The 22406-nt window shown below is 40.2% G+C and overlaps 3 protein-coding genes across 7 annotated transcripts in view; 2 read left to right on the forward strand and 1 right to left on the reverse strand.

Annotated features, from left to right (window-relative positions):
* The window catches only part of LOC6577360 (1-phosphatidylinositol 4,5-bisphosphate phosphodiesterase classes I and II), a 75685-nt gene that overhangs the window by 6276 nt on the left and 47003 nt on the right, over positions 1-22406 (reverse strand). For all 5 annotated transcript variants that reach the window (XM_015165638.3, XM_015165639.3, XM_015165637.3 and 2 more), the window contains exons 4-11: positions 11017-11154; positions 8061-8194; positions 7418-7603; positions 7129-7326; positions 5991-6173; positions 5123-5303; positions 3125-3365; positions 172-341 (exon numbers count right to left, since the gene is read on the reverse strand). In XM_015165638.3, the coding sequence (XP_015021124.1) occupies positions 172-341; positions 3125-3365; positions 5123-5303; positions 5991-6173; positions 7129-7326; positions 7418-7603; positions 8061-8194; positions 11017-11154 (1431 nt within the window). The remainder of the gene's footprint in view (positions 1-171; positions 342-3124; positions 3366-5122; positions 5304-5990; positions 6174-7128; positions 7327-7417; positions 7604-8060; positions 8195-11016; positions 11155-22406) is intronic.
* On the forward strand, positions 14586-16847 carry LOC26527513. Its single transcript, XM_015165641.3, has one exon. It carries the CDS (start codon positions 14720-14722, stop codon positions 16688-16690), a length of 1971 nt encoding a protein of 656 aa, XP_015021127.1. The 5' UTR covers positions 14586-14719; the 3' UTR covers positions 16691-16847.
* Positions 19039-21515, forward strand: LOC116803889. Its single transcript, XM_032729013.2, has one exon. It carries the CDS (start codon positions 19120-19122, stop codon positions 21367-21369), a length of 2250 nt encoding a protein of 749 aa, XP_032584904.2. The 5' UTR covers positions 19039-19119; the 3' UTR covers positions 21370-21515.

The raw sequence follows: 22406 nt of genomic DNA on the forward strand, positions 1-22406 counted from the left end.
GGAGCTGAGAGGCAACAAGCATCGCAAATAGAGGAAAGTGTGTGCGTGTGCGCTGCTATTAAATGCAATTACAGGCATGCCATTTCCACACCCACACCCACACAGACACAGACACACACGCACACCCACACACACACACAGTGACACTCACACAAACAGATATAAACTTACTTGCAATGGCGGCGCATGTCCTCCGCCAGCACCGCTCACAATGTCACCATTTGCGGCGCCTGTCAGTGTCCGTCCGGCTCCAGCGCCAGCCTCGTCCTGCGCAGCGGCAGCCACTTGTTGAGCATTGGCAGCGGCTGCTGCCGCTGTTGCGGCCTTGGCAGCGGCATCAACTGCAAAAAAAAAAAGAAATAGTTATTGAATAAATGGTAGATATATTATGGCATAATAACAAATAACAATTCGAATGCTAAAGAGTTGAGTGGATTTGACTTTCAGATACCCTTTATGTACATACATATATACAGATATATAAAATATATGTCTGTATGATATATTATGCTCTTTAAGGTTTTGAATATGTGCCAAACCTAAGCTCAATTCGAGGTTTTGTCTTTTGCATATTCAACATAAAAGGTAAATGAATTTAAAACTTTAATTTTACATAAATTTCTGCATTGTTAAAAAGGAAGAATATTAAACAAATATATATATATATATATTTTAAATTAATTTATTAATTTACACCAATTTGAATTTGATTTGCTTTTAGAAAAAACAATTCAGAAATCGTAGAAATTGGCTTGAATGATATTGAATAGAAATGGCTTTTAAGCAGAATTAAATTAACATACATTAAGCGAAGCTTTAGCGTTGCTAAAATTTATAAATTTACAACCAAAGCATATATTCTGGACAATATATATTAATATGAGTGGAGTTTGCAGGAGACTAAATAATTAATAATCAAAAATTAATTGAGGAGACTTTAAATGGAAATTATAGAATCTCAATTGAATTTTATTCATAATTAAAATAAATATAATATTACCAATTTTGGCTGTTTTTGACCAGACTCAATTATTTGAAGTTAATAAGTAGATCTTTGTTAAGAATCTAGATATATTCTTGAAGAAATTAAAAAAAAATATGTATAACTCTATCATACTTCACGGAAGATTCTATTAAACAACATCTCTGCTCCATTTGCAATACTTTAACCTGGTCTCCCTTTTAATTCCTTATAGGGTATATACATATATATATTTATTTCCTGTTTTTTTATTTTACAGTATATCTAGCGAAAAGCTTTTAAAAGTGTTCGTTGCCTGAATGCAAAATGTGTGTAATGAAATAAATTAATTGCATAAAGTTGAAAATTGCGGCCAAGAGAGGCGTTGGTTGGGCCAATTGCTCGATTGCGTTGGGATTAGGTTGGGTCGACTGAGAGGGATCGGCGCTGTGAGCACTCCAATGAGCGCCAGACATTTTAAACTGTGTGCAGCTCGAATGGGAGCTGCTGGCAGAGAGTGGCGGCAGGCCAACTGGGAATGCGACTGCAGGCGGCAGTGGCAAAAGTCATTTGCATTTATAAATTGGCTTTTCGCAATTCATGAGCAGGATGTCAACCGGGCGCCTTTGGGCGGGAGCGAAACGCCGCAAAATGGCATGGAGTGTCAGCCATGGCTAAATTGTGCACTTGTGCATGCAAATGGACGCCAGCACGAATTGCAGCCACCAACAGGAACAGCGACAGCAACAGATGCAGACGCTGACGCAGACGCGACTCTGCCCCATTAGCCAGGACTTGGCACAACTAAATACATTTATATGTAAAGTACTAATAAAACTTTAGACATGTGCCAGGCAAACTTAAGCACAAGAGACCAAAATGCCAGCTGCTGGAGTAGTAGACACACTTCAAAGAACTTTCAAACATATGGCTGCAAGTCAGGAATATTGATTTGATCTATGTTTATAATCAGCGCGAGCTTGAATAGCTCCAAGCTCCAAGCATGCACCAGATTATGCAAAACTAAAACTAATTTACATTTTAAGTGTTTGCTGATAGCCAAGTGCAAGTAATGGAATTTGTATTGGATTTTTAAGTGATAAAAGTTTCAGCAAGCACTTAAATTGTCCATATTGTTTAAGCAATTTATTCTTTGGAAATTGCTTTCAATTCAATCAAAAGTTTTTGTCATAGGAATTGCAGCAAAGCCTGTGCCATATGAAACGATGTTTTGTCTTTGAGTTGAGTTTTAATTGGATTTTTAAATGGTTAAACGCTGTAGGAATATTTTTGTTTATGTACTGCTTAATCTATTAATAAATAAAAATCGATTAAAAATAATTTACAAAAATTACTTTGACATCAGAATTATTTTCGATTTATCAGTTTGAATAAAAACTATTGGATATGCGAATTCGTCATGCCTAAGAGATGCTTAGTATTATGATAGTTGGATTTTTCAGTTTTTTTTTTTATAGAATTACCAAAATCTATTCAGAACAGGTATTGCAATAAATGATAGGATTATAAATTGAAAAAAAAATAAATAAATAAATAAATAAATAAATAAAATAAAATAAAATAAAAAGAAAATTAAGTTTTAGCTATAAACTTAAAACTTATCAACTCGAAATAATTTAAATTTGTAAAGTTTTAAATTTTATTTCGAGTACCATATTAAATCGAAAATATAAAATAAACACAAATGACATGATGATTCTAAAACCGCTTCTAAGCAAGTTAGCCTTCAGTTTGATTGCATAGCAAAACGAAAGTTCCATCAACTAAATCAATATATATAAACTTTTCGCTTACCAAAAACTAGTTAATGAAACGCTGCAACGTTTTTTAAATCATATTTCGAAACAGTAAATAAGCAAAGCTGAAATCAGTTGAAAACTCAATATCCAAGTTAAGCCCGCATAGAAAGTTGAAGAAGAGCAAACAACAACAGCTGCGTGCTTGGAGCTCATTTACATTTGCCGAGAGTTGGGCTAGGCAAACAAGCAGCTCAATGCTGTAGCATATTAAACAACAACAACAACAACAACAACAAACTGGGATCATAAAACTAATAGCAACAGCAGCAGCAGCAGCAGCAGCTCTGACAAACACAATAGAAGAGCGCAAAAAACATTACGCATACGCCATGTGGCCACTCACCTGAGTTCGCCGTCGTTAGTTTATTGCCGCCAGCTGGTGTGCCCTGTCCCATTGCCGACGATGGCTTCTTGTGATGATGATGATGATGGTGATGATGCTTCTTCTTGTTTTTGATGATGATCTTGCGCCGCAGCGCAGAGGGCGGCGGCAAGTCCACATTCGGCTCCAGCGGATGCGAATCGAGCGGCTTATCCAACAGCATATCGCCAAAGATCTCACGGCAATAGTTCGCAATCTTTGCCTGCAAAATGTTGCAACAACATTAGTTTGGCTAACTGGCTGTTAACTGAAATTTGATGAACAGCCTCCGTAAGCAGCTGGCCAACTTTCATGGTGCCCCCCTCGCCCTTCCTCCATCAAATATGCCAGCCTGCCTGCCTGCCTATGTTAGTTACATGTTCCCTATGGTAAATTTAGTTTATGTAACTACTTTTAATGGTAAAACTTTCACCAGATGCCTGTGCCGCCTCCTGCACCTGTGCAGCTGTTCGCCAGCCCCGCGTGGCCCTAAAAAAGTTTGCCTTTGTTATTATCTCGTGGAGCTAAAGCATCAGGCAATTACCTTTCGAGTAGCTGCTGAGATTTACTCAGCCACACGGCAGCTGAGCTGCGCAATATTTGAGTGGGGAGGCGGGGCTCACACTGGTTGGATGGTAGGCGCACGCCGGGGGCGTGGCACTGTGGAATCCCTCTGGATGGTTGGGTATACATACATGTGAACGGGTAAGTTTTTGCTTTGCTTTTTTTTTTCTGTTTGCCTTCTGACGAATTGTTTGACTAATGCGAGAGGGGGGAGAGGTGAGCAGGAACGTGCTAGGGCGGTAGGGGATCGAGCGCTGTTAGAGATTCGAGCGTGTTGTAATATTTGCTAAATACACGAAGTCAGAAAATTTGAGTCCTGTTGAGCGTGATTACCGTGTTGACGTGACATAAGTCGTTCTAAGTCGAGCTTAGACATGTTAAGCCGCGTTTTGATGTCGACTTTAGCTGCGGCAGAGCTCTGCTCAGATATGGCAAGTTCTCTTAGAGAGTTCTGCTCAGTTAAGGCAAATCATGTGTCTAAAGTCGGCAAAGGAGTGTGAAGATAATAGGTATGATAAGGTAGTTTAATCTTGTATCATATTAGAATAATCGAAGCTAGTTTGCATTTATAGGGATTTCAAGTTATGATGACTAGATTAAGCTGCATGAGTTGACTTCATTTATATTCACTACACTATAATCATTCATGTCTAAGGGATGCCTACTCGTCTCACTTATTAGTTATGCCCATTTATGTAGAGCTATTTTCACTTAATTTATATACAGGGTGATACATTTATATCGGTCTATTTGCAGCTATAGCCGCCAAATCTCAATTCGTTTTGGTATTTCGAAAGTAAACATATGAACGATAGAATGAGGAAATTATTTCCGTGTCGCTCAATATCTCATTTTTGTCATATGACTTAACCGTTTCTGAATTTTTATTTGACTCTTGAAGTGGTAAATGAGAATATTCACCAGCAGAGCAATCATTTATCGCCTCAAGCTCTGCCAAGAGTGATGTAAAATGTCATAAAACTGACAACTCTAGCGGTGACTATTTGACGGCTATAATTTTTTCAATTAGACGGAATAGTGCTAAAGGATTAAATAAATAAATTTCACAAGCAGAATAATTGTTATTCATGAAAAAATACGTTTGCTCCACCCGGTAAAAGCCTATTCAATCATATGTTATACTCCTTAATAACATATATATAACTTTGTGCTCAATCGAGCTAGTCAAGCGCCTCGTGCTCTTCGTGCCCATCGTGCTTTTCGTGTACACATACCTAATGCGCCCACATTTCATTTTTCAGCACAGCGCACGCTGTTAGTTCAGGGCAGGGGCCATGGGGTTGGGGTTGGTTTCGTTACAGTTAGTTTAGGACAAGTCACTTTTCGACAGCAGCGGCAGCTGTCGAAATGCGGGCGCCCATCATTGGCCCCAAACTAACTGTGTGTTGGACTTACCTGTTGCCTGGGATTGCAGTGATTCTCGAAGCTCAATATCACAGGGTATTCGGATGTTTTAAATGCGCTCTCCGCGATGGCCTCCAGCACGTCCTTGGCATAGATTTCGGGCACAAACGTATAGCCGTGCACAATTACCGGCTCCTCGGTGCGTCCGTTCCAAAAGTCCAGCTCAACGCATCTGAGCCAAAAAAAAGAGAAGAAGTTAAGCAATGTCTGATATCGACAAACAATTGGAAGCCATCAAATTAACTGACGCCGCAAATGGCCACAAAATGACGGCGCATAAAAAAGTGTTTATCAGATAATGCGGTCAAAGCGGCAAGAGCGACGTCAACGTCAATGGCAACAATCAAAATCATTCGCCATGTCCTTGCAATAACTTGTGCGTCAATAAATTTTGTGATGTGTGCAGCGCAGTCAGCGAGCGACTGCAGCGGCGACGTCGACTGCGACGGATGCAGCGCATCAGCAGCACGCCATGTTGTTGATGGCGGCCGTAAAAATGGCGACTATGCAATTTCCGTTGCACTAAAGAGCAGCGCAGTCGCAAAATTGCCACACACACACACACACGCATGCACCTGACATAATGAGTGTGTGGCATATGTGTGCGAAGGCTCACACATCACATATACAGACATACGTCAGCGCAACATTGCAACAAGGTCACGGCCAGCATCCAAAATATGGCCAACTGACCACACATTCACACGCACACACACACGCGCACACGCATGTGTCGATTTAATTGTGTAATTAAGCAGCATAGCTCCGCCTTCACAAAATGACCACAACCACATGCCACAACATATCACAGCACGGCATGGCAAAGGACGGCACTCAGTAATCCGCACTCAGCACTCACCTGCAGCCGGCGAGCAGGCATTGCCTGTATATCTCCACAGATGACTTGCCCGTCAGCTGATGACCCGTCAGGTAGGTGTTGTGCGAGGAGTTGATGAAGTAATGCGACATCGGTTGATCCATATCATCGCAGAGATCGAGCTTGTTGGGCGCCATTATGGGATTATCATCGCCCATCAGATATCTGAAATGCGAGGGGGAAGAGAATAAATTAGAGTGGGTGTGAAATATTTAGAGAGAGTAACAGGGAGAGCGGCAAAATGTCAGAGAGAGAGAGAGAGAAAGAAAGAAAGGGATAAATTTATAGAGATAATGAGATAGGAAGAGAGAAGGAAATATAGACAAATATCGAGTGTGAGAGGAAATATAGACAGAGATAGAAGGAGAAGGATATATATACAGAGTAAGAGGCAGGATAGATAGAGGTAGATGAAGAGTGAAGAATAGAGAGCGAGAGAGAGAAACATTGATACATATATAGAGAATTGCAAAGTTAGTAAGACTTTAAGCATATGGAAAGCTGAATTTACATTTAATTGTCTTTTAAGACTGGTATAAATGTAAGGGTCTGCAGATGTTTGTCAACTACAGATAGTACTTATATGTTACTTATATTATATTAAACTGTTTAAAACCAACAATTGTTATTTCTTTTCAAATAATGAACTCATTTCGATAAGTCTTTTCCCTTCCTTGCCTCAATCTATCAAACTTCTCAATTTCCCTTAAAAACCTTTGTCATTTTGTTCTGCGCAAAGCTATTAATCGAGTAGCTCAACACGTTGGCCCACATGAAGCAGCTTTATTCGCTGCGTATTTCTCGCTATTGCTGCATGCATGTTTTGTTCCTTTAATATTATTTTGCATATGTTGCATGTGATATGTGAAGGATACAATGGCGCGCGTCCTTCGCGCCCGAGCAACAGTGAAGTGTGCCACTGGCTGATGATGATGATTGTGATGATGATGTTGCCGTCTTAGGCCTCGTGTCATATGCAAGCGGCGCCCTCTTGTGGGCTATGGAGTGTCGTCAAGTGACTATAACAGGCGTTTGGCGAGAACGATAAGCTGTCAGGCCCTGGCGCAGGGCCTAAGGACGTGCCAGCCAGCGTGTGGGGCCTCCCTCCGTGGGTGCTTACCTCAAAAAGCCATCCAAGCTAAGGTGGCCCTTTTGCGCGTTGAACTTGTTGGGCTCGTATTGCTGGATGAGCTCCTTGGCGCGCGCATTATTCGCATAGGGATAGAGAATCTCGTTGAGGCGCGGATCGCGTTGCGTTTTGTTAAGGAACTCCACCAGCTGCGCTACGGACATGCATTTGCGCTTCGCATTGCCCACGCTGCATAGATATGGAATTGGGAATTGGTTAAGTAAAATCAGAGAAGAAGAAAACTGAATTGCAATCCAATTGATTGACCAACGGTACTCACATGCTATCGAATAGCCGCTCCACCTCGGAGCGCTGCGTCAGATATTTGTACAAATTATAAAAGTCCTCAAATTGAAATTTCGACACCGATATGCTATCGACCTTGCCCGACGGCAGACCGGTCACGTCCAACGCCTTCTCGACACGTTTCCGATCCTCTTTATTTTGCGCAAAAAGTTTAATGATGCTAAAGTGGTCACGACCAGGACGACAACACGGCACACAGACGGTCCAGGGTTGGGGGTTGGTGTTGGATTGATTTTATTATGTGGGTTCGTTGTCCAGCCAGACAATGTGGTTCGTGTTGATGATGTAGTCGGCGTTGGCGACGAAGTCGGCGTCGGCGTCGGCGTTGGCGTCAGTGATGCATGAGCCACGTTCCAGCCACATTGAGTTGTTGCGTCGATGGAGAGTAGAGGGAGTAGAGGGGGGACAGAAGAGCAGGGAAATACGAAAAGAAATTGGCGTAAATTTCAATTTTCTAGCCAACACTTAACAAATATTGTCAAATGCTTCAACACACAATGCACAAAAGCCAAAGAGCCCCCAACCACAAGAGGCCCAACCTCGGGGCCATGGCCTGCTTACTGCTTGGGACTCTGTGGGTTCTGTGTGGGTTCTGTGCGGGCTACAGTGGCAATTACTTTTTGACTGGGATGCGTCCGCTTTTGTCCACCTGCAGGCAGAGCTTTGTGTGCGCCTTCTGCAGGAACATAATCGCCGAGCCGTTCAGCTGGGCCAGACTGTAGGCCAATTTGATGAGCCCGTCCGTCCAAATCTGGAAGAAGACAATGCAAGCAGAGGGCGATAAGGTCAGCATGGATGCGACACGGTACATAATAGAGTCGGCGACTGTAAGCCGAGCAAATAAATCAACTGAAGTTACACAAACTCAAAAATAAGTTCAAGAGTTAACGGGACGCAGGGTACAAGCTAAAGATTGATTGTCATGAAAAGGTTTTTTGATTTACGGTTACAGTTGCATTTACTTAGAGTAAAAGGTGAACGGAACATATTGAGCTGAATTGAGAATTGAAATGAAGGTTAGGGCGAGGTGAGAGTAGGAATAGATGAAGGAGATGAATGGGAGAAAGAGGTAAAGGGGAGGTGGAGATGGATTGGATACAGAAGTGAATGAGAAGGAGAAGGCGAATGAAAGAAAGCACAAGGTAAATGAGAAAGAGGAAGTGAGGGGGAACGTAAGGCGAATGCGATTAGAACCTGAGTGGGAGGATGAGATGAATTGATAAAAGAGATGCAAGAGAAAGCAAGGAGGAGGTTACATATCACATGACAACCACAACCACTCTGAATTTTTGTGAATATTCACAGTGGTCCAAATGCTAAAAAATATTGATACAAATTAAAAAAATGTTGATACGATGAAAATAAATAAATAAATATTTGTAAATATAATTTGACATTGGGATTTAGTTACGTTTGAGCATTAATTCCATTGGCAAATTTAGGTTTGATATATATAAATGTATACATATAAATGTTATCTTTAGGGCAACTGTAGACACCTTTAACACACTGCTGACTTGTTGCAATTTAACAAAAGGTATTTCAATTAAATTTTCTATAGTCTTCCACTCTAGACCCAGAAAGGTCGAATGCTCAAAATTCAACTTAAAATGAGCTTCTAGCAACTGATTGGGTATTTCTATAAGAGGCTTCCAGCATGAACACAGAACTAATTGAATTTGCCAAGCGCAAAATATCAGATTACACACGCCCATGGCATACTACATTCCAATGGCCAGACAAGGAGTGGGAGACTTGCATCTGATATAGATTACAGTTATGCTAAATGATTTTCATTGCATTGCTCAGATTCAAATGCCATACAGATTCACATACATCGAGTCGAGCTGTTGACTGATTCGAATTGCAGTTGCATTTGCATTTGCATTCGCTGGTAGACAAGTCTACAGAGCACATTCATGTTCACTGCATTTGTTTGATATTCTCCAAAATATTTAAAACAAATACCAAAATAACCTCACTCAGTTTTCTTTCGTTTTTCGCGCGTGTGTGTGTGTGTGTGTGTGTGCTAAAGCTGCATGTTTATTTATTATTTTGTGCGGATTATATTTTGGTGCGGCCCGAAATGCCGTAAAAGTTTATGAAATTTTGGCATTCGATTTTGTTTATAGAAACGCTGGCGACGCGTGCCAAAAATAATAACAATAACATGCATGCACGCACATGCCACGCTGCTCAGCACCGACGTTCGTGTCCGTGTCCGTGTCCGGCTCTGGCTGCGGCCCGGATAGACGAGCCCGTGATAAAATATAGAACATTGATTTTGACCAAAAACCAAACAAAAAGCTGTCAGCTCCAGCAAGAGCAAGGTCACCTCTATGCGCGAGGCGCGCCAGGGCAGAAGGGGAGGGGGAGGGGGCGTGGCTGGGTTACTTTGTATTCCCATACGAGCGATACGATTTTGAAGCGTATTCGGTTTTCTGTCCAGTCAGACATAGAAAAGGCGTGGCCCACCTATGCTAAATCAATAAAATGTGTTCGACAGTCACTTATATTTTTACGCGCAGTCGGCAAACGGTTAAAAATAGCCCCACAACAACTGGCGCCAGGTGTGCCCCAATGTATCCTAATGACTCCAACAATGTGTATGTGTGTGAATAAGAAAGAGTGTGTGGGTGAGTGGGTGTGTGTGTGTGGACAGACTCAGTTTTCTGAACTGAAGTGCATGTTACGAGTCTGTTCCAAATTCCGTTTATTGTAGACAATTCGCCTTATAAAGTTATTAGGGCAGAGTTTTTGATAGATAGCCTGGATATAGAGTAGTTAGTCTCATGGATCGGTAGGGCAGGTGGACTATTGAACTACATATCTGTAACACTTATAAATACTGTCCAGTAAGCAGCGGCTATAAAGGTCAGATTGAATGGGAAGTAGAGTTTGACTATCGACTAGATAAAGCATCTATCCTCTATATAGTTGAATATGTAATAGTAAAAGTTGGACAGAAGACTATAAAGATCGCAGATTTATAAGCTAGAAACAAATGTAATCTCAAAGAAAATTATAAATATATATAAATCATTATCATTATAAATAATTATTATATTATTATTATATATAAATCATTGTTAAATTACAAAGAAAAACAAAAATTGTATTCAAAAAATTTCACAGAAACATAAAAACTAGTTTATGATAAAATCAAAAAAGTCATGAAAAAAGCCTATAAAGATAATGAATTTGTTAAATAATATATTTCAGAATATAGTGCTATACGGAACTGTCTCAAATTGCGAACGAAATGGAAATTTGGAATACTCGTATATGTCTGCTTATTCAGTCTCGCGCTTACGACCCATTTCACAATTCCCAAATGAGTTTCAAGGTGTGTGTGCAAGAATGTGTATGTATGTGGTGTGTGTGTGTGTGTGGATGACCCAGTTTTACGCTCCCAAATAGCTTTTGATGGGCCCTCAATGCTCGCATTTCAATTGTCGTCAAGTTGTCAATTGGCCATAATGAGCAGCTGTTGGCATTGGAGCTTTGCCAGGAATGACAGCAGCCCCCCTCCTGCTGCCGGTACAATTCACCCCTTTGCTTGTTGCTTCTTACCTGGGCAATGTCCCGTCGTGTGCAGCAGAAGTTGACAAATGTCATGTTGACAAAATCGGAGCCATGGCAAATGGTGACGGTCTTCTCCTCGAGTGTGTCCTGTGGCCCCATCGTCACAATCTGCCGCAACTTGGCGTCCTGCAAATAAAGAGAACCGAAACAGAAACCGGGTATTATTAATTACCTAGCATAAACCATGGCCAAAATGATGCTTTATGAGTCGCAGCAACTCGTTAAAACTACTCGTAAATCGAAGCCATTGCCCAAGCCCTAATCCACTGAGTGCGCGCACAAAACTCATTTGGCCGCCTCGTAAATCGCAAATAAGTGGGCAAACGAATAGCCAGACAACCAGATACTCAACTGGCAGCCAGACTACTCCAGGGCACCATATTTCAATTAAATATCACAAAATGGATTTACGAGAGGTGCGGACTACAACTGCCAAGCAATGCGCCACAATGGACACACCCAGCAAATCAACCCAGCTAACACAGGAGCCGGAGCACAGACCGCATAGAAAATGCCAAGAAAGCAGAAGTCTGTTTTGGCCATGGTCGAATGTGACATGCACTTTGCTTTTGCTGGCTAAATCAAATGCGAGCTGGACTTTGCTTAACTTTCATTAGTTTCAGAAACTTCACTTTGCTTAATCGATTTCTGTAAAACCAAAAAGCTTTTCTTTTTTATTAATTTATTTAATTTTGTGTTAAATATAGTCTTAAAGACTAAAGGTTTTTGGATTTAATTTTTTTTTCAACTAACATAAAAAGGCTTTCTTTTATTTAGACAAATCGCATTTTTATTGAAGGCAAACTAAATTCTGAAAATTTTGTTGGGCATATTTAGATCGGATCATATTTCGTTACGTTCTTAGTATAATTTTGGAGAATTTTGGAAGACTAATTTAATATGTTTATGTTCTTAAATAAGAATCAAAATCAATTTAAGACATACATTGAAATTTAAGAATTTGAATTGACTTGTAAATAAGTTGCAGTTATTTTGCAACAAACTTCGAGTCATGACAGACTTTATTATCAGCTAGTAAAGACAATAACAGACTATTATCATCTAATAAAGACTATATAAGTTGATATGAATTTGATAGGATTCCCTTGCTCCATGACAACATTATATTGCCCTCTGCTAGGGTATTTTTGCTTACTCAACTGGGTTAAATGTAAATCAGTCCGATAGTTAGATAATCACGCAACATGTTCTGCAAAACTTAAATATAAAGGGGTGAGAGAAAGAGAGAGAGAGAGAGAGAGAGAGAGGGAGAGAGGGAGAGAGAGAATGGGAGAGATGGCGACATTGATTAAGAGAAAGAGGGGAGATTGTGACAAGAACAAGCGACTGTTTGGCGAGACATGGTGAACGACATTAGTTTTGGCTTTGTTGTCAGTTTAGCAGTTATCCGCGTTCTCTGTTTCCCGTTACCCGTTACCCCCCTTCCGCCGTCAACGGCTCTGTACAGCCTGAGTGGCGGTTGCATCGCCCGAGTGGCGGTTGCTATGACAATGTCAGAGCTTGGGCAGTGTCTTATCTGCTGTGGACTTCATTGTTGTCATCCCGCTGGGCGTTTAATGACAAATCCAAAATCAGCTTCAGGATTATCAGTGTCCTCTAAAATGCATGCTACATACACAAACACACACACACACACACATGCCAGCAGCTGCGGAAGGGGGCTGAGGCTTGAATTTGGTATTAACTTTGGGGCAAGTCAGTAAGCGAAGCTCTATCTCTCTCTGTGTGTTTGTGTGTGTGTGTGTGCAGATACAGTCTGTCGTGCCACCCGTAGCGCTGTCGACTCTAAGACATTTGACATACTGCTGGATAACTATGGACAAAATACCACTAGTGCACATTCTGTGTTGTGTGGGTATTCATATTTGTGTCTCTGTGCACACACTGTTTATTTATGATGAGCATTTAGATATATGTACATGATCACGATGTGGCGCCATGCACAGCAAATATTATCAATAGCCTTCTGATATACTCGTACATATGTACAAATGTATGTGTGCTTATTCTAATGCTAGCAACAGACTGCTTGGCAATGATTAATGTGCAAAGCGGTGCATAAAATAATATTCGCACTAAGACAACATTAAACCATAATAAATAACTCTGAGAACATATTGAATTGTCAGTTGAATAAGTCTGTAATTTAGCTGTATACACAAGTTTACAATTTGACATCTATGCAAGTGTTTGGCTTATGTTTATGTATTTAATGACTTTTTTGTTCTATTCAACATTTATTAAGTATGCCAAAAGATATACTTACTAACAGTAGTTGTATTAAAAAGTTAAAAGTTAGTTAGTATGTAAGAACCAGATGTACTACGTATATGAAAAGAATCCGTTACAATATTACAGCATCTCTGCCGAAACATTTATAATCTAATAATCATATTTATTTAAGCAAAAGTCTGCCATAAAAAATATTCTCGATTCATAATTCTCATTTGACATACCATAAAAACTGTACCTGCTAAAAACAAAAGCAAGAAAGTTTCCCAATTGACAACAAACAAAACGTAATTCAATTCGCAAAATTGACCAATTTTTGGCCAAATCAAAACATGTTTATCGGCCGAACTGACAGTTTATTGCTTGAACTTGACCTTGACCCATGTTAAGCCAACAAGCGATGAGATCGAGTTTGAGTTTGGGATTGAGTTTGGCAGCCAACTAGCTGGATGGCATCAGTATCCTGACACTGTGTTACCAGACATTGGCAGAGCCGTCAAAGCCGATTACAGGCCGCTCGAGCGTAGCCCAATCATATGCCAAGCGCCGGAGCACAGAACAGGTGAAAAACGGTTTAAAGGCTGACCTTTGTTGGCCAAGAACATGCTTAGCCCTGCCAGCAGCCCGCCTGTGTGCACAAAGACCTCAGTCCATTGGCGGGACACTTTGGACATTAGCAGGACGCTGATTGACACATCATCATGAAGGCCACGATGGAGCGCTGCTCAATGGCCATCAAAGAGCAGGCCATGGCAATTAAAGCCTCATTCTCTTTAATCTTGGCTTGGTAAGTGTTCCCCTGGCGCCAGGCCAGCCCATAAAATGTCATTGAAAACTGCCATCAGCGTCCCCTACACGTGCTGCTTCGCGGAGCTTAACTGCGCCGTCATTAGAGCGCCATAATTTGCTTTTAACTAAAAACTAAATCGGGCAAATTTGTCTTCGTGAATAATGTAACAGGTTTTGAGGTAGTGCGAGAAAAAGAGGGAGAAAGGTATAGAGAGGGGGAGGTACACACACACACCTGTTCAGCTGGTGGAGTTTCGTCTCTGCCAGGAAATTTTACGGGCTACGTAGGAAGCGTAAAACGGAAATGACTACGGTGATTATCTTAATTGTTTCACACGCTGCTCTTAAAGCTCTGCTCAGCTGAGCCTGGGCCTGTCCTTGCTGATTTCGGCTAATCCTTTTTGGCACAGGCAAGCTATTAAAATATTTAACAGGCCTCATTTGGTGACTAGCCAAGAAAAGGTTGCCTTAGCCAAAACACTCTCGAATCGAATTTATGATGTCGACTTTTTCGGTAAATTTCGTTACAGTTTCAGTAAGTTTTTGACAACTTTGGATTGGTCAAACAGACAAAATTTTGTAAAAGAAATTTAAAAAAAAAGATAAATTTTATTTAATCCTATGTCCATCAGATAACGGCTAAACCAAAATGCGTAAACAACAAAATTCTCCGGTTCAAAATATTGATTCGAGATCAACAAGTGCCAATGTAGATCACACAGGGAAGCCTCATTCAGAGAGCCAACTATCTCCAGCCCAGCAGCTAACTCCCTACGATGTGATACGCAAGAATAACTGCAAAACGTTCAATTTTGTAAAGTCCGAAAGTTATCCCAACATCAGACCTGCAGTATCCAAGTGCGATGATGCGCAGACAGTGGATTGGTTATACAGCGAGGCCGAAGATTTCGGCTGCGGTCGCTACTTTGACATGGAGCAAGACGATGTTATCGAGGTCTGGAATAAAAGCCTCGATAAACAGAATCTGAGCTACTACGGGGTCAGCTCAGGCCAACCGGAAAAGGAGGCATTACAGTTCCAAAAGGCGTTAGCGCGAGCAATGCGAAAGGCAACGGCTGTTAAGATGCCAACAATAAACTCTGGCAGACTTAAACCAGCCAATCCTCCGCTACCCAGGGAGGATTGTAGACCCTTTGTTTTAAATCGCGAGCTACTACAGGAAAAAATCAAAGGCATGCCCACTGTACAGAGAAAGATCAATGCAAGCGAGGCATTCAGCGTGCTGCACTGCCCACTTCCAATCGATGCACAATATCCGTTTGCCAGAAGCGAGCCCAGAATTAGTTTGGCCACTGCCCTTGATATGGATAGACCGGTGACAAAGCAAAAATATGGACTAAGGAGAAGATACAAATACTGCGATCTGCAATGTGGTATTCCCCAAAATGTGTGCACAGATTATGAGTGGACGAAGTACAAACAAGACCCGAAGGCAATTGAGAAAGCTTTCGAGATCGAGATGCAGCAGCGGGAGGCTCAGCAAATTCCTGAGCCGAAAGACTACGATGAGCTGTTCGAACATCTTATAACGTGCTTTGAGAACTACAGTAGGAAAGACTCATTGTGCGAGCTTTATAATACTTGCTGTAAGCCGAAGAGCGATAAAACCGGCGATGAAGACGGCAGTCCTCGGGGACCATCGGGACAGCCTGGTGGTGATCAAATAGAATTTCCTCCCATAAAGGACGATAGTTTGGATCTTGACAAAACAGAGAAAGAGAAAAAAGGAGGAGCAAGTTCAGCCGACGAAAAGTCAAGCAGAGACCAGAACCTTTTCAATAAGGAGAAAGAAGAAACCGAACACGGAAAAGAAACTTTCGGAAAATCAGAAGGTGATATAGAAAATCAGAAAAATGTGAAGAAACATAGTAAAAAGCCTGTTAAGGATGGAAAGGATGGTCAACGCTCAGAAACTGACGCCGGTAAAAAAGGGAAAAAGGACGATACAAATGAATATAAAAATACTGATAAAAAGGTTGGTAAAGGTAACAAACCAGAAAAACCTAAAAACACAGGAAACAAGGGTATATCAAGCGAAGATGATCACGGCATTCCTCAACCTATACTCGGCAATAAAGTTTCTACCATTTCTGTCATATCCGTCAAAGGCAAAACAAAAAAGAAAAAGAAGGTAATAGATCAAGAGAACAAAAGACAACAGCGCAAATCTAAGACACCCAAAAGTAAACCAACAGTTGTGGATCACTGTAAAAAACCAATGAAGGATTGCCCATGTGAAATTTGCAAATTTATGAATCGTCGCCAAACGGAGCCGGACACTCCGTTTATTTCTCAATTGAAGCGAGAAGAGAAGCGACGACAGCTTCGGGAATACTACCGAATGTGGTGCCATCGCGAACATCTTAAGTGTCGCCGACCAGAGTATCCTGCACCCCAGCACAAATGCGATCCTATTGTTTGTGACGATTTCTTCTGTAAAAATCCTAGGATATCGAAATATTGTGACTGCTTAAAGGCCATGCAGGAGCTACAAAAACAACTTGGTACCAAGCATCGCAATATAAAGAATGAATTGATATTCAACTTAAGGGATTTGAGGAGTCGCCTATGCAAGCGCCTATGTGACTGTCTTTCGTAACTTTCAAAAAAACAAAATGTATTTTCAGATTGTATAGATATGTGACTGTGTACGTGTACGCAAAATAATTGCGAGCTGGTGTGACTTAGTGATTCATTAGGAGTAAGATTATTGTAATCATTTGTTACAATATATGTTTTTGATTCTGACATATGAACTGTGATTTTTTCCTTTACCTACTGCTTAGATCCCTTTATTTTTTATTTATATAGTACACACTTACACAAAGAATTGGGGCGTATCAAGTCCCTAGCATGAAAAGGGGCGAAATGGATAAGCCGTCAATCAGATGAACATATTCATTTCATTTGAGTATATAAATTTATGTTTGATAAAAGGAAGAATATTTTAGTTATTTTAAAATCTTCGTGATTGTTAGGTTTATAATAAATACAACAGGAAACGCCATTTCAATGTCTTTTATTCACAGCCTACTTTTGATCGTTCATATTTCCAAGCATTCTCGACAGGTAGTAATTATTTTACTATCTAAACTGTTTTGAATATGTTACCAAATTTTAAAATGTTGGCTTATTAACGTTAATAAATTTTCCAGATTTTATAATTTGACATATTTTATTAAGAAAGATGTTCAAAAAGCATGGAACACTCGATATGGATGCAGCAAATGTTACTGCATACGATGCTATGCGCTTGCAGAACTGCAAGTCGTATACGTTTAGACAAGGGGAAATGTATCCCAGCATTAGGCCCCCGCTGTCTCTGTGTCGTCCCGCATTCTCAGAAAAGTGGATAGCCAACGTGGCTGAAAATACAGGCTGTAAGCCATTCGACCCCAAACTGTACTCTAACAAAAAAGCCGCACCAGTAGAGAATGTGGTCACTCAAAAACGAGTTGACATGCCCCGCCCATCGAATAAATACGTCTGCAGTCAAATAAAGCTACAAAAGAGGAACCTTGACTATAGCAAGCTTACCCCATACGATCTGATGCGAATGCTTAATTGCAAGCCGGCTGACTATCGTGATGACGAGATTTATCCGTCTATTAGACCCCCGGTATCCCAGTGCTGTCCTGCTTTAACAGCAGAGTATTTGATGAATACCCTCAGAGAAGATGGATGTGAGCGTCATTTCGACATGGAGAAGGATGATGTTCTGGAGGTCTGGAGACGAAGCCCAAATAAGGAATCGTTGGGCTACTACGGCGTGGGCACAAATGTTCACAAACCGGAGGCGGTTATGTTTAACCAGGCAATTTGTAAATGTCTTAAAATGGTCAATCTAGAACCGCCCAAACCAAAGAAGGTGCCTCAAAATCCACCTCCGAGTGACAAACCAATGGAACCACCAGGACATGCTATTCTGAATCGCCCAATGCTTAATATACAAGCTCGTAGAATGCCCACAGTTCAGGAAGCCGTAAATGCGGTTGGTGCATTGCGATGGGTGTTCTGTCGTCGTAATGACGAAGAGCCATTTGCTCCTAGTAAGCCCCATTTTCCGATCAATAAAGCTCTTAACATGGAACGGTCACCAACGAAATTCATGTGTGTGCTAAAACGAAAAAAACGATCTGTAATATGATATTCCTATAAATTTATGCTCTCAGCACAAATTACAAATAAAATAAAAATCATATGAAGAGAGGGGATATAGAATATTTAGAGAATGAAACGACAATGGCAACAAAGCAACACAAAAATATTATCCTAAATATCGACCGATCTGTAGTTTTTTTGTTTGATATGACAATGACTTTATTAATTCTGCAAATATCTAAAAATCTTTTTTTTTATTTTTATTTTTTTTGACAATGATTAACGTAGCAAAAGTGGGGTGTGAAAGTGGGAGATGGTAGATTATTATATGGAATATATGAATGCAAAATTCTGAGCCTTGAGATCCAAAGGAACTTCAGTAAGGTTTTTAATTGAAACTATTAATTTGAAGCAGACTCAATCTGTGATATATGAGAATGAATTGCAAGTGTCTAACTCTTATAAATCCTGGAATGGACGCAATCACAGCCACATTCATGTGCCACTAGCTCTAGTTCACTTTAGACAGTAACCTTCAAAAATTTTCACATACTGTTAAATCGAAACACTACTGCAATATATATTTTTTGGAATATGCAAAATTACTATATAAAAGAGCCCGTGGCTCTCCTCTTCATTATTAACAGATGTTACCAATATAGGAACATATTTCTTTTTCAAGAATTTGAGAAAACACTGACATTTAAAATTGCCTGTTTCACCTACTTTGATAGTTTATATATTTCAAAGATTTCTTCGTCAAGCTGTATATATTTTACTATCTAAAATTGTTTTGAATGTGAAACTAACAAAATTTTACTGTATAATTTTGACAAAAATTGTAGTTTTGCATAATTACTGTAATATTTAACAAATTTCAAAAACTTTATAAAAACCAAATTTTATAAAAGACAGAATTTTATAGTAATGTCCAACCAACATGGAACATTTGATAGGAATGCAGCGAATGTTACTGCATGCGACGCTATGCGTTTGCAGAACTGCAAGGCATATACGTTTAGACAAGGGGAAATGTATCCCAGCATTAGGCCCGCAGTGTCTCGGTGTCCTCCCGTCACTGATAAGTGGATGTCCAATGTGGCTGACCCCAAACTATATTCCAGTAACAATGCTTCACCAGTAGAGAATGTTGTCGCTCAAAAGAGATTTGACATGCCCCGCCCATCAAATAAATATGTTTGCAGTCAAATAAAACAACAAAAGACAACCCTTGACTATAGCAAGCTTACCCCATACGATCTGATGCGAATGCTTAACTGCATGCCGGCTGACTATCGCGATAATGAGATTTATCCGTCTATTAGACCCCCGGTATCCCAGTGCTGTCCTGCTTTAACAGCAGAGTATTTGATGGATACCCTCAGAGAAGGTGGTTGTGAGCGTCATTTCGACATGGAGAAGGATGATATTGTAGAGGTTTGGAGACAAAGTCCAAATAAGGAATCGTTGAGCTATTACGGTGTGGGCACGGGCATATATAAACCGGAGGCGGTTATGTTTAACAAGGCAATTTCTAAGTGTCTTCAAATGGTCAATCCGCCAGAGCCGCCTAAGTCAGAGGCAATGCCTGAGAAACCAGTTTCGGGTGAAAATGTAATAGAGCCACCCCGATATGCCGTTCTCAATCGTCCAAAGCTTAGTGCAAAAGTTAGTAGAATGCCCAATGTTACGGAAACCCTAAATGCGATTAGCGCATTGCGATGGGTGTACTGTCCCCGTACTGACAAAGAACGCTTTGCACCTAGTAAGCCCCCTTTTCCGATCAAAAAAGCACTTAACATGGAACGGCCACGTTCGAAGTCTATGCATGAACTAAGACGGAAAGACGAGTACTGTGAACTGCAATGTCATATTCCTGAAAATACATGCACTCAGTTCGAGTGGATGAAATACAAAGAAAATAAAAAATCATATGAAGAGAAGTATAAGCAAGAGATTGAAGATTTAGAGAAAGAATTAAAAATGGAAAATAATCGGGAACAAGAGGAAAAGATAATGTCAGATTTCGAGCTTGGTGGTTTTGGGCCAGGAGCTATCGGACCAGTTTTCGGAATTGGAGAAGAAGATTTGGGAACAGTAACTTTCGGAGGAAACGTTTTTAAATTTCGAAGCTCTGAATCAGAAAATAAGTCTGAATCGAGCGATGTTACAAAACCTATTATTGTGCCACCGGGTGTTGACGCAGGAGGTTTACTACCAAGAAAACGTAAACAGAGACGGTCCTCACATAGGGGTTCAGGAAAATTACGAGGACGTAAAGGGAAATCGGTAGAGCCAAGGAATTACTCGGAACTATACACAACTCTGGTTCCATTTTTTGAGTACGACACAAAATCGAAATTGACCAATGACTATGACAGCTGCATTGCTTCCCTGAAGGATAATGGCAATCAAAAAATTTCATTTACTCCAGACTCATCATCTGATGAAGGCAAAAGGGCGAGTAAGACTGGGGAACGAAAGTCCAGCGTTAAAAAGGGCACATCAGATGGAAAGGCACACGGTAAGAATAGAAATAGAAAGGGGGATATATCAGAAGGCAGAAAAGGGGGAAATAAAAAAGTTAAAATTGGTGGAGAAATTGATAAAACGGATGGTAAAGTTAGACAACAAGGCGATGATGGCAAAAATTCAGGTCGCGGAGATGGCGAATATGACAAATCAGACAATAATATAATAGAAGATAAATCAGATGCATTCTCTAAAGACAAAACAAAGCAGAAAAAGAAATTACACATAAAAATAAAAAAGACACACAAACAAAAGAAATCATCAGATTCGGGTTGCCCGTGCGACATTTGCCAATTCATGACACGTCGCCAAGCGGAACGGGACTCTCCGCTTATTTCTCAATTGAAGCGAGATGATAAACGTCGCCAACTGCGAGAATACTATCGATTCAAGTGCTATATTGAACAGCTCAAGTGTCGCAAGCCAGAGTATCCTGCACCCCAGCACAAATGCGATCCCATTGTATGCAACGATTTCTTCTGTAGAAATCCTAAGATCTCAAACTACTGTGACTGCTTGATGGCCATGCAGGAGTTACAAAAACAACTTGGTCCCAAGCATACGATTATAAAGAATGAACTGATATTCAATTTAGAGGACTTGAAGAATCGACTATGCAATCGCTTTTGTGAGTGCCTTCAGTAACTATTGCCTCAACAGAAAAAAAAATTTAAGAAAATCAGATAGTATGTGTATGGGTTCACAACAGAATTGTGAACTGATTTGAATTATTGAAGTATTCGGTGTATGTGTATTTTGATACAGTATTACAATATATAATTTAATTCTAACTTATTGTTTCTTTTATTTTTATCTTCTTAGCGAACATGTTAATTTTCGCGATGATTTCGTAGTAGTTTTATCGGCTTGTTTTGATGTTTCTAATTAGTCAAACATGAATAACCATTTTTGTTAGAGTCAAGTTTTCAAATCGCAAAATTACTGAGCTGATTGGCTCCAAACATCGGCTTAATATTTAATTTAAAAGATTAGATGACTAAAGTATGAAAATAATTGTAGCTGATGGCATATGACCATACTGTACTCAAGGACCTTTCCAAATTGGAAATTCCAATCTTCACAAAAGTCATCATCTGAGAACAAGAAACTATGTCTTAATTTTTCTGCGGCTGCGCTTGGGCTGTGCTGTGCAGTGTGGGCAATATTATGAGAATTTATTTGTTGAATAATTTCTTTTGTAATGTAACTTTCAGAGCGTAATCATATGGTTAAAATGGGTGTACATTCTAAAGCACAAGTCTCTAGTACTTGAAATGCGTTTTTTACCAATTGGTGGCGAAGGGGGGGGGGTGGTATACAAAATCTGTTAATTACAAAATCTTTGCATCCATTAACTTTATATACAACGCAAATTTGAAGACTCCAGGTCTAAAAGTGTTCAAATTAGGCTGAAAAAACAATGCCGATTTTTCGATTACTCTCGATAAAAAAGTTATCGGATGAGTTATCGAAAAAATATGATAAACTTGTACTGCCTATGGTATACACGAGTATGCATACCAAATTTCAGCTCTCTAGCTTTTATATCTACTGAGATCCTTTTGCTCATACAGACGGACGGACAGGGCTATATCGACTCAGCTCGTCATCCTGATCAAGAATGTATATACTTTATGGGGTCTGCGATGATTCCTTCTGCCTGTTACATACTTTTCACAAAA

Source organism: Drosophila mojavensis, unplaced genomic scaffold (genome assembly GCF_018153725.1).
Source record: "Drosophila mojavensis isolate 15081-1352.22 unplaced genomic scaffold, ASM1815372v1 contig_36, whole genome shotgun sequence".
Classification (NCBI taxonomy): Eukaryota; Metazoa; Arthropoda; class Insecta; order Diptera; family Drosophilidae; genus Drosophila; species Drosophila mojavensis.

Excerpts from the sequence above, each read along its gene's own strand:
- LOC26527513 (XM_015165641.3), top strand. The coding sequence starts at position 14,720 with ATGCGTAAACAACAAAATTCTCCGGTTCAAAATATTGATTCGAGATCA.
- LOC116803889 (XM_032729013.2), top strand. The coding sequence starts at position 19,120 with ATGTCCAACCAACATGGAACATTTGATAGGAATGCAGCGAATGTTACT.